At 50.1% G+C, this 16,995-nt stretch overlaps 1 protein-coding gene across 1 annotated transcript in view; it reads right to left on the minus strand.

Annotated features, from left to right (window-relative positions):
- Positions 1-16,989, minus strand: part of ABTB2 (ankyrin repeat and BTB (POZ) domain containing 2) — a gene marked incomplete at its 5' end in the record, with an annotated part of 185,313 nt that extends 168,324 nt beyond the window's left edge. The window contains one exon of the mRNA XM_010831838.1: positions 16,269-16,989. Coding sequence (XP_010830140.1) covers positions 16,269-16,989 — 721 coding nt within the window. The remainder of the gene's footprint in view (positions 1-16,268) is intronic.
- Between the last annotated feature and the right edge of the window lie 6 nt (positions 16,990-16,995).

A 16,995-nucleotide genomic window follows, 5' to 3' on the forward strand; every position in this document is an offset into this window, starting at 1 on the left:
AGCGAGAAAAATACAAAGAAAAAAGACCACAAAGAGACCCATGGTATGCAAATTTAACTTAAGACACTCAAAGAGCTAAGATTCACCTAAAGACCACTTATGAGTAGACAGCTAATACGCCCTTAAGCAGAAAATGCAAACAGCCCCTGAAAATGAAAGCACACCAAATGCCACTGCCTGGACGCAACGAGGATGAGGACGGCAGAGATGGCGATGGGCGGCATTGGCCGTGGCACCTGGAGGTCGCACAGTGTCAGGCACCAGGCTAGGTGCTTTATCCTCACCACCACCATGCCAGGTAAACTCTTACACTGTTCCCATTTTAAGGATGCGGAAACTGAGGTGCAGAAAGGTTAACTAACTGGCTATATTGTAGGGAATATGCTATGCACAGGCCTGTACTATAATTAACAGGGCTTCTCTGAAAAACAAGAATGACTTTCTCATCACCCCCAAGCAAAGGGCTGGGAGCAGTAAAAAGTACGTCATGGAAAGACATCTGGTCCCGACACTATATGATTTGGGCAAGTGAGTAGTAGAGTCAGGGCTTGAACCCAGGCTTCAGAGGTGAGCAAACATCCTCTCAGACCCGTTCTATTCCTCACATCAGAGAGGCCTCTCCTGGTCCTACTCTTGGTAGGGGATGTTCCTTTCAAAGTCATCCTCTGCCAGAATTCCACTGAGGGCTCTCTCAGGCCCAGTCCTCATATAGCAAAGAGCACAAAAGGACCACAGGGCAGGTACAGCACTAACAGCCTTAATCTCTTGGATAAACTTCAACCTCCAAGAAGCCAAAGACTCTGGAAGGAGCTCACCTGGTGGCAGTTCTCTGAGTGGACACGACGGGTGGGCTTTAGGCAAAACACCTCTGAAGAGAGCTCACCTCAAATGGTAGAAGGAATAGGCAGTTCCTGAATGAGAGCTTCTAGTTCAGAGAGACCTCTTCTGACTGATGACAAAGGGTTACCCAACCAGCCCTGGAGGAAAGAAGAGACTTGGAGGAGAAAAAGCAGACCTCAAGTTCAAGCCCCACTGCTTGGTACTAGGAGCACCAGCAGGGCCAGTAGCAATAGTGTTCCCCCAAGCCTGTTTCATTGTCTTGAAAATAACAGTGAAGTAGCTCAGTCCTGTCCGACTCTTTGGGACCCCATGGACTGTAGCCTACCAGGCTCCTCCGTCCATGGGATTTTTCAGGCAAGAATACTGGAGTGGGTTGCCATTTCCTTCTCCAGGGGATCTTCCTGACCCAGGGATTGAACCCAGGTCTCCGGCACTGTAGGCAGACGCTTTACCATCTGAGCCACCAGGGAAGTCAACAACTCATTTGAGTCGTTGAAAATGACAACAAGGACTCAAATGAGAAAACCTATGAACAACTTTGTAACACATGTAAGTTGTTACCATGTGTCAAGCATTCTGCTAAGGGTTGTATGTGTACTTTTTAATTTTGTTTAACCCTCACAAAACCCCTACAGGGTACTTTAAGATCACCAGTTCACTGATAAGGGACAGTGATAACTTCAGAAGCTAACTTGCTCCAGGCCAGGCAGCTTGGAAATCATAAAAGCCGACCCTGTGGTCAAGGGTCTAGAGGTTAGAGCCACACAACTCCATGGCCTTAATCTCCACATCTATGAATCTTGTTTCTGCACACAGATGGCTTCAGAGAGGCTGGATAATGGTAAAACTTTTGAGACCTGTGAAAACTCAGCTGGCCCCAGGTGACCAACCAATGACTCACTTGGTGGCCACATGCCCCATGGAACGTCTGCGGTGATGGAGACGGTTCATACCTGCTTTGTCCAATCTGATAGCCACCTGCCTCCCATGACCGGTGATCACTGGAAATGTCACGTGCACGATGTTTTAACCATGTTGAATTGTATTAAATTTCAATAGCTTCACAAGTCTACTGGCTGCTGTGTTGAGTAGAGCAATTCCTCTCCCTCTCAGTATGTCAGGTGTCTTGGCCCCCATGCTGGGAAGACTGTAAGAAAACATGCGCTTCCCAGGGCAGACCTTAGTGTGAAGGAATAAAACAAATTCTTCCTGCCCCAGAATAAACATCATCGCTATGATTTTGGAACCTCTGCAGCTGGAAGAGAGAAATGATGGATTGGAAAACCAATGGCCTCGTCTCGTTTTTTTTTTTTTCCTTTTAAAAGAAAAAAAAAAAAAACTGTATTGAGCCTCTAATTAAATTACTTAGGAAAGGTTGTCACTTTTTTGGGTGACAAATTCTTTCATCTTATGATGACACAAGAGCTAAAATATGGTAGAAAGAAAAAACCAGAGGGTAAACAAGAAGAGGCCCAGCACTCTCTAAGGTGTCATAAATCAGGAGGAAATAGACTCAAGAAGCTAACCGCTTCCAAACTCTCTTCCTCTGAAACTATTTTAAGCAACCCACACAATCTCTCAGAGGTTATTTCATTCACAGCAACAGAAGAGAAGCACCGTGCCTCGCAGAATATGGCTTTAAACTCCCAGAGAAACAAGTATCTACACCACAGCCCTCAGGCGGGTCAGCCTGGTCACCCCTCTGAGCGACATTGCTATTTTAAGGCACCTAAATGGCTCGGTCCTTCGGAAGCCGTGAGGGATGCTTTTCCTCTAGCCCTCTTGGACTAACCCATTCATTTCTTGGCTCAGGAAATCTCTGCATGTGCTTCACCCCCACCCAGGCTGCCGCTGAGGACAGAGGCAGCCTGGTGAATGAAGACCTCCGAGCCCAGCTGATCTGCCAGCTATGCTATCTTGACCTCTCTGAGCCCCAGTCCCTTCAGCTGTCAAATGAGATTAGTGAAGTGAAGTGAAGTTGCTCAGTTGTGTCCAACTCTTTGCGACCCCATGGACTGTAGCCCACCAGGCTCCTCCGTCCATGGGATTCTCCAGGCAAGAATACTGGAGTGGGTTGCCATTTCCTTCTCCAGGGGATCTTTCCGACCCAGGGATCGAACCCAGGTCTCCCGCATTGCAGGCAGACGCTTTATCGTCTGAGCCACCAGGGAAGCCCCAAATGAGATTAAGAAGACTACAAACCTCACCTGGCAATCATAGACTACTCAATACCATACACATGAAGCATGTGGCAAGGGCTGGGACTTTGTAAAGGCTCAACACGTAGCAGGCATGCGCTGGAGATCGGAGCTGAGCATTGAGTTTCTCAGCTTCTCTGGGTTGGGAGGCAACAGGGTGTGACTGAGTGGGGAATCAGGGGTGAGGCTGCCGGCGTTTATTATCGTTCCTACCTGTCATTAGCTGTATGACTTTGAACAAGAGACTGAAATTCCCTGAGCCTTGGTTTCCTCCTCTGAAAGATGGAATTAATCTCCCTCTTTCAGCAGCAGGCTGGGTAATGTCATTACATGGTGCCACTGCCATTCTAGATCTAACCATGCTCTTTTCATGCGAACCTCACAGCTCAAGCTGCTCTTGGGTGTGTTTTGGTGATCCCGCCAGAGGAGCAAGCCAAATCAGCATGGCTGGGAAGTGAAGGGAAGTCACCATCCTGGGTGGGGCAGACTCGAATGCTCTAGAACAATGATTTCGTTTTACCACGAATAATAGCTAATGTCTCAGTGCTCAAAGAGCATCAGACTCTCCCAAGAACTACCACCCACACAGTCTGGTTCCTATTCCAGACCATTTATATCAGAATTTCTGAGATGGGGCCTTCACACACACACACACTTTTTCTTTTTAAAAGCTCTTCAGGTGATTCTAGTGTGAATCCAGGGTTAAGAGTCCCTGAAACAACTCTAAGTTAGGAACCATGGTATAACCATTAAACAGAAGAGGAAGACTGAGGTTCAGAGATGAAGTAACCAGTTGGCTATGAGGCAACGGTGACTCTCAGATTCCATCTCTTAGCCACCGATGTCACCTGAGCAGCAGGGGTCAAGTCATCTCACCGACACCTGGTTACTCCCAAAGTCTTTCTGAGACCCCTCCGGGCCCCTGTGCCCTCTCAAATCACCCCCAGTGATTCTCTTTCCGGCTAAATTTCTGACCCAGACTTGACCTCCAGGAATCCAAAGCTGCTTGGAAATGGAAACTCGCTTTTCCAGAACAGAAGGACACATGTTCAAAGTCACAACAATCCATAGAACAACTGGGCCTAATTAAACAGACCTCACACTAATGACAGGAAACAATGCATCTGACGATCTTCATTAAAGGCTGCTGGCTGCCTGTGAAGACGCTAGAAGACAAAATTTCGGGGGGCTCTTAAGGCCATCAACCAAAGAATGATAAGACTGAAAATTAAATCTGCACTGCCTGACGTCCTAACAGGCCCTGCTGCGCAGTGCCTATCCTCCGGGAAGGCAAAGGAGGGCAGCGACTCAATCCACAGTGACTACAGGTGTTCGCCGTGGCCTTTCCTCCCAGTCAAGGGGACAGGCGGCCACCCTCCTGCTTGATCTCTCTCTGTATCAAGTTTGAGACAAGCAACCAAAACCACACCTGGGTCTCTGGCTCAGCCCTGCTTCTTCCGTACACAGCTGCTCCCCTTTCAATCCACGACCACTCTATCTTTCAGTTGCTCAGACCATACACCTTGGGGGGTCACACGGATTCCTCACTCATCCCTCACATCCAAGCTATTGGCAAGTCCCGCTGGCTCGGACTTCAAAATGCACCACTGGGACTTCCCTGGAGGTCCGAGGGTTAAGACTTCGCCTTCCAGTACAGGCGGTGTGAGTTCAGTCCCTGGTCAGGGAGCTAGGATCCCGCCTGCCTTGCAGCCAAAAACCCAAAACGTAAAACAGAAGCAGTATCGAAACAAATTCAATACAGACTTTGAAAATGGCCCACATGAAAAAAATCTTAAACAAACAAACAAAACATACATCAATAACCTCCTCCACTGACACCCAAGCCACCATCCTCTTACCTGGATCACCACCAAAGGGTCCTGAGCAGTCATGCTGCACCCCTGCTTGATGCTCCAGTTCATTTCCAACATGGCAGAGAGCGTGATCTTGTTAAAATGTACATCAGACCATGTCATTCCTGGGCCTCGGCCCCTCCAGGGGCTCCCAGCAGACTTAGAATTGGAAGCCAAGGTGCCACGCAGTGGCCTCCAAGGCCCTACCTGGCTGACCACTCCCTCCCTCCCATCTCTGATCACATCTCCTTAATACGTATATACCCAGCTCCTGTCACGTGTCCCGCCGGCCTCCAGGGCCTCACCCCACACTTGTTGCTCCCTCTGCCCAGAGCTGTCTTCACCAGCCTGGCAGGCCTCACCGGGTCTCCTCCAGCAGGCTTTCCTCCTCCTCATGATCCTCTGGGCCTGCACCCTCCCCTCCTTCGAGTCTCTCATATTCATTTGTTCTAACACTGCACACAGGAAATCCTCAATACATACATGCTGAACAAAAAAGTTGATGCACTCGAAATCAAACTCTTAGTGTCTCCCTGGATCCCAATCCCCAGACCCTCCCACCATAACCACCCTGTGTCCTGCAAGACCAACACGGTAGAAACCACGGCAGCTTCTCCCAGGATAGTTACAAGCATCCGTGGGACAGGTGGTGGTGGCAGGGGGGTGGGGCGTCTCTGTCATCTTTCCAGGGGGAGCTCTACCCCGGAGGCCCTCTCACCTGCTACTGAACTGGGTCCCGACACAGCCCTGGCCTGCCTGGCTCATCCTGGAGAGATCGCACATCCAGGAGAACAGCTGCGAGCAACTTGCTTCCAAATGGTGTCCCCACGTACAACGTGGTTTTCCCGGCTGCTGAAATGAGTTAAAGCAGCAGCACCGGGTCTCTCTTTTCACAGGAGCCACTTTTTTTCAGTCATGACTTCTGCTTCTCCAGCACATTTGATTCACCTTGAACTTGGGAACTCATAGAGTTAGACGGGCCGGGGTGGGGAGAGGGACAAGCCGCCCCGCTCACCCGGCTCTGGTGGGGACCTCCCCAAGCCCTGCTCAAACTCTGCGACTGAAGGAAATCGGGGTTCAGAACCTGTACCCCTTGGGCTACCGAGCTGCCCATCTCAATTTCAGAATTCCTGGCAGCCTGTCATCCTCACTTTCTCTCACTTTCCCTGCCTTTGAAGAACCGGCCCTGCCAACTGCAACAAACAGCATTTAAAAATATCTTGCTGGATTATACTGCCCTGCCTTCTAAATTCCTCACAATGCCTGTCTCTGTCCCACACAGTATAAAGAAGGGTGTAGCATATTTAATTTTTTTTCCCTAGCTGCTCCCTGCTATAAATATCTGAGGCCGGGTAGGCAGGCTGCAGACACCGGCTGCATGAAGTCACCTCGGGGCTGATCCCACCACCCAGCAGGCCAGCCAGGACCTGGACGCAGCTGCTGAACACTGGAGGGGTGGGTTGGCCAAGAGTAGACAGAACTCACCTTCTGAGGAAAGTGGGGGAAGAAAACTCTAAGCAGAGTAATCACAGTTAATCCTAATATACAAAGGATGGTGTCTGGTCCTACTACCCGGGCCATCTTTTCGAGAGCTTGGCCAGCCTCATCCCGGGCCATTTCTTTCCCAAGGATACTAATTACAGGGCTCGACCTTAGGAAAGTGACTTCACAATATCCACGTGGGGTCTAGAAACATTGTCGGAGACAGAGGGGCCCTTGGAGAATCTAGTCCAACCTCTTCAGGCCACAGATAAGTAACAGAGAGCCAAGAAGATGGAGTGATTCACTCCAGGTCATGGAGAGGCCAAGCTCCAACCCAGAATTTTCTGGATCCACAGCCTTCACTCTCTGAACCGGAGGGTCCACAATGCTTGTGCATATACACTTGCTTGGTCTGTGAAACGTGTCTTCATGAACAGCTCTCACTGCAAATAATGCTTTCACTATCTTAAAAGATACAGGAGAAAAGTTGTAAAAATTTCAACAAAACTTCGCTGCCTCAATTTTAGGGACGATTTTCATGCACTAAAAGACCTGTTTCACTCTCCTTGTGGTCCTCTTTAATCTCTCCCCACCCCTAACCTTCTACCTCTGGTACTTCCAAATTCAGCTTTCCTATGTAATTTTTTCATCATGAACCTGACCACCCCCTACCCCTAACCTCTTGCCTAACTCAATTTTAGAAAACAATGGACTAAAACCATTAACCATAAATGATTGTATGTGTGTATATATATATATTGTGTGTGTGTATATATAGAGAGAGCATGCAAAATATTCAAGAGATTTCTCTTTCAAGTGACAAATTCCTTTGTAACACTGGGGTCAGGAAAAGGTCTAACACCCGAGTTATGGGCTAAGCCATTGATGATCTATCTCATTTCACTACTGTCAGCGGAATTCAGGTGGACTCTAGGGAGTTCAGTCCAGGTGGCACTGAGCTCGAAGGTGGTTTCCACAATATCAAACAGTTAACAGGACTGAAATCTGATTATCAGTGCTCTGGAAACACCTTCAGCACCTTGAGAAGGTGACTAAATCTCTCAGAATTGAGCTGTTGTTTTCAAAATGATATGCTCCAAACTGGAAGCTGAACATACCAAGCACAAATCTAAAGTTCTGGGACCCTCTTATCCTATTTTCTGTCCCTCTCTGCCTCTATGTTTGAGAATCCTGCCTTGGCAAGAGTCAGGCCAACAGCCTCATTTAACAGGTATGCCAGCCCCAGTCTTCATTCCCTGTTGGGACTGCTTTGGCTTGAAATGCTACATTCAGGGCCTTGCAAGAAATGCCAGGTCAGAAGTCAAATTGCATGAGGGAAGTAAAGTTGATGGCAGCCTCGCTCTTCAGGCCCTCTCAAACCAGGTCTGCTGGGGTAAACGTCTTCTTTCCTTACTTGTAGTCTTAGGACAGAGGCCGGGGGGCATTTCTGAGGTCAAGCTTTCAATCAACAAGAAGGGTAATGGGAGGTCTGAGGCTGTGGTTACGATGCGCTGGGGAGCAGACACACTCCATTTCTGAATTATAAAAATGAGTTTTGGAAAACTCTCTTCCTGAGCTCTGGCAGGCTCCTGAACATCTGGATAAAAGATGTGGGAAAGTTTTCCTCTCTGCTGTGTTATCTGCCCTGCTCCTCCTCGTCATGCGTCTGAACCTTCCAGCCAAAGAGGGTCACTTTTCCAACACATACACACTGGCTTCCAGGTCTTTGCTCACACTGTTCCCTCTGCCTGGAAGCCTGCATGCTCTCAGCACCACTTCTCCTTCCCCATCACAGCCCGGCCCGCCCAAGTGCCCCTGACCACATGCCACATCCTCCATAAAGCATCCCCGACTCCCTCCCTCCCACCCAGCCAGGGCTCACCTCTCCCCTTTGAGCTGTGCAGTCACCCAAAGCTTCAAGGTCCCCATCTATGGGGTGGACAGTATATCTGTCTTACAGAGTGGCTTGGGAGGATTAAGTAAAATGGCTCATGAAAAACACCCCTAATGGGCAGGGGGGAAGATGTGGCTTTAGCATCACCTGTCATTTGAATGTAAGGACCCTAAACATCCTTGGAAGGATCCATGGACATGCTTTGCTTTTCCGGCGTGTGTGCATGGTCACTCCGTCATGCCTGACTCTTTGCGACCCCATGGACTGTAACCTGCTAGGCTCCTCTGTCCCTGGGATTTCCCAGGCAGGGATACTGGAGTGGGTAGACATACCCTTCTCCAGGGGATCTTCTCAACCCAAGGGGCGAACCCAGGTCTCCTGCATTGCAGGAGGATTCTTTACCATATGGACCACCAGGGAAGCCCCTTGTCGTCTCTACTAGATTCTAAACTTCTTGATGGGCAAGATCCATTCCCGTCCTCCTCCCATCTGTCTCCGTGGCCTTGGATGTAGCTGGCGCTCGGCAAGCAGCTGATTAACGAGGCCGGCGTGGCATTCCTCAGGCTTACTCGGGTGGTGTTTCTGAAGCTTCTCCTCCCAATTCGGGAAGCTGCTCCAAGCCTACCGCCAAAGTTGCAAAACCATTTAGGCCTTTTTTAAAACAAGCAAGAAGACCACAAAGTATGTTTACATGACAGGCCGGCAAACACAAAACACCTGCTGTCCTGTGGCTCAGGGCTTGGCAGCTGCACGAGGCGGGGTCCCAGACACACAGCAGAGTGACTCCCCAGCAGAATGAGCGCAGCTTTGAGTCTGCGCCATCACTGTCCTCCAGCAGGGTCAGCCTCGAGCTCAGAGGGAGGGTCGGCTCTCACTGCCAGCCCGCTTCAACTTGAGGCCAAGAGGAGGCATAACCGAGCAGGGTGCAAAGGTGCCTTTTCCAGATTCGGTAACTTCCTCCTCCCAATTAGTCACCCAGGAAAGCTGTGTGACTCATCCTTGTCACCCTGGGATTTGGGTCACGGTCCTCCCCTGCACTACCAAAGCTCCCTCCTGCAAAAAGTGAACTCGACGGGTGCATGCAATACAGTTTGCAAAAAATGTAACAGTGATTAGAATGATTGTTTTATGTGCAGGCCCAATGCAAAGTCCCTTGCAGAGACCTTTAGTAAATCCTCCCAAACATCCTACGAGTTGTGTACTCTTTTCAGCTCTACTACAGAGCAGTATTTCTCAACCAGGGGCAATTCCGCACCCCCTAACAGACATCTGTCAGTGTCTAGAGACATTTTTGATTGTCACAACTGGCCAGCTGGGGTGGGGAGAGTGGGGCAGGGAGGATGCTACTGGCATCTAGCGGGTGGGGGCTGGGATGCTGCTAAGTATACTTCAGGGCACAAGACAGCCCTGCAACACAATGTACCCAGTCCAGGGATTCCCTGGTGGCCCAGCAGTTAAGAATCCGCCTCCCAAGGCAGGGTATGCAGGCTTGATCCCTGGTTGGGGAACAAAGATCCCAAATGTTGCACAGTAACAAAGCCCTTGTGTCACAACTAGAGAAACCCCCACGTGTGGCAACTAGAGAAAAGCCCGTGCACCACAACCAAGATTCAGTGAGGCCAAAATTAAAAAAAAAAAAAAGCGACGCAGTCCAAATCCTGTTACGGAGGAAGAAACCAAAGCATAGCAGTGACCCTGCCTGGGATCATGCAACTCACAAGGGAGGGAGCCAGGAATGACACCCAGGCCGCCCCACCCTGGGCAAGTTCTCAACGCTCATCCCAGCGTCAGCTCTGACGTCCTGGGAGCAGTGAGTATTCACGGGGCACAACCGCCTGTGGATGAGAGCCGGCCCCGCGCTTTATAGTCGCGGACTTGAAGTGACTTGCTCCAGGCCCTGGTAAGAGGCAAGGCAATTTGGGACCCAGCTCAGACTTCAAAGCCGGAGCATCTCCACGCTTGCTACGCCGATTCCTTCTCTCCCTGTGCTCCTGGCTCTGACGTTTCACCAACGGCCCAACACGGTAGGGGACTCAGAGGAAATCAAAGGCCCCTTCTCAGAAGACTTTCTGCCGGCTCCAGAGCAAATGAGTTGAGTGTCCTGAGGCCAGTGGCCTAAACATGGGCTCCCTTTGGGTTCTTTCCCGCTGGGTGTCCTCCTCCAAGCTGGCTCTCCCTGTTCTTGGAAGATGGAGGCGGCAGCTTTTCCATTCGGCTAAGCTTGTTGATCACTTGGCAGCTGACACTGGGCGGCAGAGCTCCCCACCCCTCAGGAGTAGCAATAAAGGCGCCTGAAAATGGATGCCACCTGAGGGACACTCTGGGCCCACCAGCAAGCAGCGTTTAAACAGCATAACACATCCTCTGGAGGGAGATCCATTCTTGGGCCTTGATGCCTGGTTTTCACCTTGGTTGTGAAGATTCTCTGGCCTAAAGGATGTAAAGTGCCTGGACACAGCAGGCCATTAACAAGCAAGATCTACGATAGGGACCACTGAGTCTGTGAGTCTGACCCTCGCCTCCACTGGCAGAGGGGCAAATACTGCCCTGTCCCTCTCTACCTTTGTTTCTAGGACTCTTCACAGGCCTAGGGCGTGAGTGACATGGGGCTTGGCCCTGGCCCGGCCATCACCAAGCTGTGAATCCTGTGTTCCCAGAGACCCTCCTGTGAAAGAGCATCCCACTCGATGGGTTTTTATAGGCAGTGGGCAAGATCCCAGATGAAAAGGTTTCTGAGCTGTGCAGAGGTCAGGCCTGTTATTACAGCTGGAGGAGTGTGGCAACAGAGACAGAGCACTCGCCCACAGCCCCAGCTGGGGGAAGGACAGGTACTGATGGGGAAATGGGATAAGGACCAGCCTGAGGATTTGCAGCCCAGTGTCCCTGGCTTATTTCAGACCTGAGATGTTGTCCATGCATCCCTGGATGAGAAGGTAGTTGAATGCCTTAGTGCCATCCTCAGACTGGAGGCAGATGACGTGCAACACAGATGCAACCTCTTCTGAGCAGTGCTGCGCTATGCTCACTCAGTCGTGCCCGATTCTTTGTGACCCCATAGCCTATAGCCCACCAGGCTCCTCTGTCCATGGGATTCTCCAGGCAAGCATACTGAATGGGGTTGCCATTTCCTTCTCCAGGGGATCTTCCTGACCCAGGGATCGAACCTGGGTCTCCTGCATTGGCAGGTGGGTGCTTTACCATTGAGCCACCTGGGTAAGCCCTTTGAGCAATAGTCATCCACAGACTGCCCTCTAGGGCAGCTCTGCAGGCAAGATGGGATTGGTATTGCTATTCTTAGGGGAACTGAGTGCCTCTTTGAACTCAGTCTTCCTGTGGATCTATCTGTGGCCAGTTAGACGGCTGCTGTGAAACCCCCACTGTGGGTGCCGCACACTGAAGGAAGCCCGTGACCCGAAATCCTTATTTACACTGACTCATCACAGTGTAGGGAACCCTGCTCACGATTAGAGGATCAAAAGATTGAATGATGTCCCCATGGTTTGGGTACCCTCCAAAATGCTGCCTCTCTTCACCGAGAACTTGAAATTCTCAACCACGGTAGAAAGCGGGGAAGAGTCTTCTGAGGGGGTCAAAGGATTTCAAATGAAGTTCTGGAATTAAACATTTTGCATGGTGGGATCAATCATTTGTCCGACTGCCACTCCTGGAGTGTCGCTCTGTGCCAGACCCCGTGGGAGGCACAGGGGAGGCACGGATGCCCATGAGCCCACAGAGTGATGGGGGTGACACGCCCAGGAAACAACTCAGGAACCTGCCCTGGGTGTGGGGAAATTCACAGAAAGGTGGCCCTTCCGCTGGTGTGGAGGCAGGTAAAACTCCTGGAGGAGGCCGAACAACCCCACTTTGTTCTTCTAACAACTTAAAGCTGGGCTGCATTTCTCAGGCATTCAAGGGGGAGGGAAAAAAAAGTCTGCGTTTCCACAAGCTTGCTTTGTTTCAGTTTTACTAGCTCTCTTGGCTTCAATAAAACAGTTAAAAAGGAGGGTAGCTGCTCCCCCTCCCCAAACCACGCAGGTGTGGAAACTGATTAAACAGCAACTAGCGGCTCAATTAACCCTTGCTCCTGGAGTTGATTATCACGACGGAAACCCATCCTATAAGCTCGGTGTTATATGAGTCCCACAACTAGAAGAGCTTTCTAGACGCAGCCCTTTCATTTCTCCGCTGCAAATGAGATTGTTGGGATTTGCCTCAGCTGATAAATAAGCAAATAATTCAGAAAGGTCCTCACTTTTTTTTTTCCTTTGAGATCCTTAGACAGCAGCAGTATTGATATATTATCTATTCCTAATGAAATTTCAGAAAGGCCTTCCTTGGCCATCATTTAAATTAGTCCCAGTCGTACCATCCCATTACTTTGCTTTTGGTGATTGTTAATAACAGTTACTGCTAAAAGTAACTCCCTATTTGTTCACTTTTTCCTTGTCTCCTCCATTAGTTCACTTCATGAGAGGAGGACCCTCCCCCTCCCCCAATTAATCCACAGTACTTTTAATAGTGGTGCAGACAGGGTCCGTGGTCAATAAATATTTGTTGAATGAACCGCAACTATTTATTAAGCATTTACTATGTGATTCAATCTTTAAATCTATGATATCATCCAGTCCTCACACCAACCTGAGGAGTTAAGTGCTGTTATTATCCCCCATTTTACAGATAACAAAATTGAGGCTTAGAATGGTTAAGAAATATGGCCCAGGTCACTCATAGAAATAGCAGAGGTGAGCTTCAAATCCTTACTGCGATTCCAAAGTTTTTGCTCCTTACCATTATGATGGAGCTCCTTTCATGTACATCCTGGTTACTGCTTTGGAGTAGGAATATTCTCATCAAAACCCTATCATTTAACCTAGCACCTCTGAATGGAAGGAAATTCTCTCCAAGGCCATGGACATTCGTGAGCATTTAGTAAGAAAAATGGCCAGGGAGAAACCCCAAGCGATGCTCAGCATCAAACTGACATACAACAATGAGCGAGGGAGGGAAGAAGGGAGGTGTGGATGAGAGAAGCTTCTATTTTCTGCCAGCTCCCTGTTTATAAATACCACTCTATTAAAGTGGTTTTTCTACCTCTCTTAAGGAAGCCACGAAGATAGCATCACTTAATGACACTGCCCTGGGAACAGGCACATCGATACCAAATGAGCAAGCGATATATAACTCCTGCTGCACTATGAAGCTGAGATCATGTTTTATAAACACCATAGAACTTTTATCATCCATCTTGGGTTGAGCAAAACCATATTTGCCCAGTACTCTGAGTAATGGATTGGACTAGATGGATTAGGGTTCTTGAATTCCCGGCTGGAAGACATTAAAAGTTTAAGAGCCCTATATAGCTGACTCAAATGCATGTGCCCTTGCCGTATAATTAGCAGGCATAACAACAATAAATATATAATTTGAAGGGAAGACCAGCAGGACAAGACTGTGAGCCAGCAACTCTCCCATGTGTGGCCATCTGCCAGTTAGACTTCAGCTGTAGACGGTAACCTTGCTGGCCTTGGCTTATTTCGGTACAACAAAGGTTTAGATTCTCTCCACTTCCTTCCTAAGCAGTTTGTGCTTCCCTCTGAAGTCAGCTCTTGGGCATAAGTAATTCATTGCCTCTCTACTAGACATTCATTTCACTTTGTCTAAAGGGACTTAATAAATGAGCCTGGTTATTGTTTCCTGGGGCCACCCTCAGGTTTTCATGTATAAAAAATGAGCATCCATATTACTCAGGGGAAGCAAATAGTCACCTGTCTCACTGGAGAGCTCCCTGGAGACTGAGAAGTGAGCAGAGGGACACACTTGCTCTGGGCATCCTGGAGATGTGTGTCTGTCACACAAGAGCCCTGCTGTCTCAACTACCATGGCTTAAGAAAGATTGTTTGGGGTGTCGGATGGAGGGGAAGAGGTCAAATCACGGGGTCAAAACCCCACCCTGTAAAGAAAATCCCAAGGAGTGATGACCCTAGATAGGAAATAAGCCCGTTCACGGAAGACACCTGTGTTCTAGCCACTTGTCACATTCTGAATTTTCAGAGGGCCACGAGGAGGCAGCTGCTCTTAACAGCTTCAATTCACAGTTAGAACAACCGAGAAGCCTCTCAACCTGAGGGGCACCAGTTCTGTGTGAAGGGCATGTTTTGTTTGTTTCTCACCTATTATCCACCTTAGGCCTTGTTTTTTTCTTCTAGGAGTCTTCCTTCTTTGAGTTCAGACTGGGCCTCCCCTCAGCCAAAAGTTCAGGCTGCTTCCCCTGGGCTCTGACAACCGTATGGAAATCCCCCTGCCCTCTACTTCCTCTCCTGGAGCCTGTGTTCTCCGTGCTGATGCCACAAACCTGCAGGGCAAAGCACAATTATCAGCTGTGACATCATCAGCTGAGATTCTGGACTGACCTCAACTCTGACCTAAGAGGAGGAAAATGAAAAGGCAAGTGCTCTTCTTGCCCTTCCTGGCATCTCCTTTCAGTTGTGTCAGAATTGAAAATAAAACCCAAGAAAGTCAAAGTCAGCCATGTGGGTAACGACAGACTGTCTTCAAAATGAAGTCTTTAGTTGTCAACTGCTCCCCTTGGAGATTGGATCAATAAAAACAAAGCTGCTTCCTCTCCTCCGGTGGCTAAAAGCTTGAACTCTGGAGCCTGCCTGGGTTCAAATTCTTGTCACTTAATATCCGTGTAAGCTTGGGTTAATTACTTGACTGCTGGGTACCTCAGTTTCCCCGTCTATCTAATGGGGATAATACTATAGGTACCTACCTAATAGGGTGGCTGGGATTACTTAAGTTTATATATTAAACTTAAGTTTATATTAAAGTGCTAGAAACAGAGACTGACACACTGTTAAGTGCTAATTTAAGATTTTCGCTATTACAATTATGTAAAACCACACTTAAATATGACTCCCTTTATGCCTTTTCCATACCCACCTGGCCTCTTCCTCTGTACCACTTACTTGCCACTGAATGCAGCCCCTAAAATCGCCCTCCAATCAGACTGTAAGGATGTTTAGCCAAAGTATCATTCTAGAGAACTGATGGTTTGCTGACTCCTGAAGTTGGAGTCTGGTAGGCAGTTTACTGTTGAACCCAGGTCACACCGTAACCTTTCCAGTGAAAAGGTCAAGTGCTTCCCTACCACTCTTTGCACTGAAGCTATGTCCTCTTTCAGAGAAAGGCAACTACCCAAAGGTTTCTTTCTGGCACTTGACCCCATGCTGTCTGCCCATCCCCCACCCCGCTTCCCCCTAGCTCTGTTGATGACTATGGGGTCATCCTTTCAGCAAAGTCTAGAAGGTCATGCACTTAATACAACATAGGGTTTTAATTAATTGCTCACTTGGTTGGTGACAGCTTGGAAAACCAGGTCTGGGAACTGGCATGTGATTCCCTTTACTGGGAAGGGGGTTCAGAAGTCACCATGTTCCATAACCCTGGGCTCAGAGTCAAGAACCCACCACTACCTCTCCACCTTCCCCCAGAGGGCCCTGAAAGGCATCCTTCAACCCAGCAAAGCTCAAGGTGGCAGGGCCAGGTCCAGGGTATCCACTTCCCCTCCTTCCATCCCACTTAGCGAAGACTTTGCAGCCCAGACCCTCTGGCTGCTGCTACTGTATTCGACAGAACTAGGACCGAACCGTAGTTGATCTACCCAGTGGTCCGGAAAAGAGGCCAACTACAGACCCATCAAGCAAGGCAGAGGGCCACAAGGCAGTCCGCTTCACGCCAAGAGAGGTTCAGGGATGGCCCCCAACAGCGACAACACGACGCAGAACAGGAAGCATAAGATCAACCACTACTTTGCCCTCCGAAAGTCAGTCGCCGAAAGAACAACCTCGGGAAAGACTCCTTAATGAACTCCTCTACCCAAAGACCAAACGCTTTCTCTCAGGTCTTGAATCTCCTTGGTCCTAGGAAATTCACCCCCTGCGTAGCCCAGGTTGGACTTCCCCCCAGCCCGGTCCACGGGCCCGGAGCCCGCGAGCTTACCATTGGCGTTCTTGCCACAGATGAGATGCTCATAGGGCTGCAGGACGCCCCAGAGCTCGGCGTCATTGTTGATGACCATCTCCAGGGCCTCAGCGGACACCTCCCCGCCTCCGGCCCCTCCGCCGTCGGGGCTCTGGCTGGCGAGCACCCTGGCCCGGATCTCTTCCACCAGATTCTCCATGCAGGCGGTGAGCGAGATGGCCGCGTACTCGTGGATTCGCACGGAGATGCGGGTGTCCACCATCCAGCGAAAGAAGCGGCCCACTGAGAAGGTGAGGCCGCAGCGCGCCGACTTGCCCCGGCGCAGCCCGTCGCCCGCGCTCATGCTGTATAGGGACAGGGCCTTGACCGCGGCCAGCGCGCAGCTCTCGGCCAGTGCCCAGCTGTGCACCAGGCGCACGGCGCTTTGCACCTCGAAGCGGGTGCACTTGGCGTGCAGCACGCTCAGGCGCTGCGCCTCGCGGGCCACCCGGATGAGCGCCCGGCGGAGCAGCCCCGCCAGGCGCCTGACCGCTTCGGCGGAGAACAGGGGCTGCCGCCGGCCGCCGGCACCTTTGCGAAGGACCCGGGCCACGTCTCCCTCGGTCCAGGGGAACTCCTCCAGTTCGGGCAGGCGCGGGCAGCGCGAGAATAGGTCGGCCACTTCGGGGTCCTCGGGGAGCACCGTGTTCACCGTGTCCCAGCTGTTGTGGCGGCTGTTCATGGAGCCGGAGTAGCACCACCAGGC

Source organism: Bison bison, unplaced genomic scaffold (genome assembly GCF_000754665.1).
Source record: "Bison bison bison isolate TAMUID 2011002044 unplaced genomic scaffold, Bison_UMD1.0 scf7180017864531, whole genome shotgun sequence".
NCBI lineage: Eukaryota > Metazoa > Chordata > Mammalia > Artiodactyla > Bovidae > Bison > Bison bison.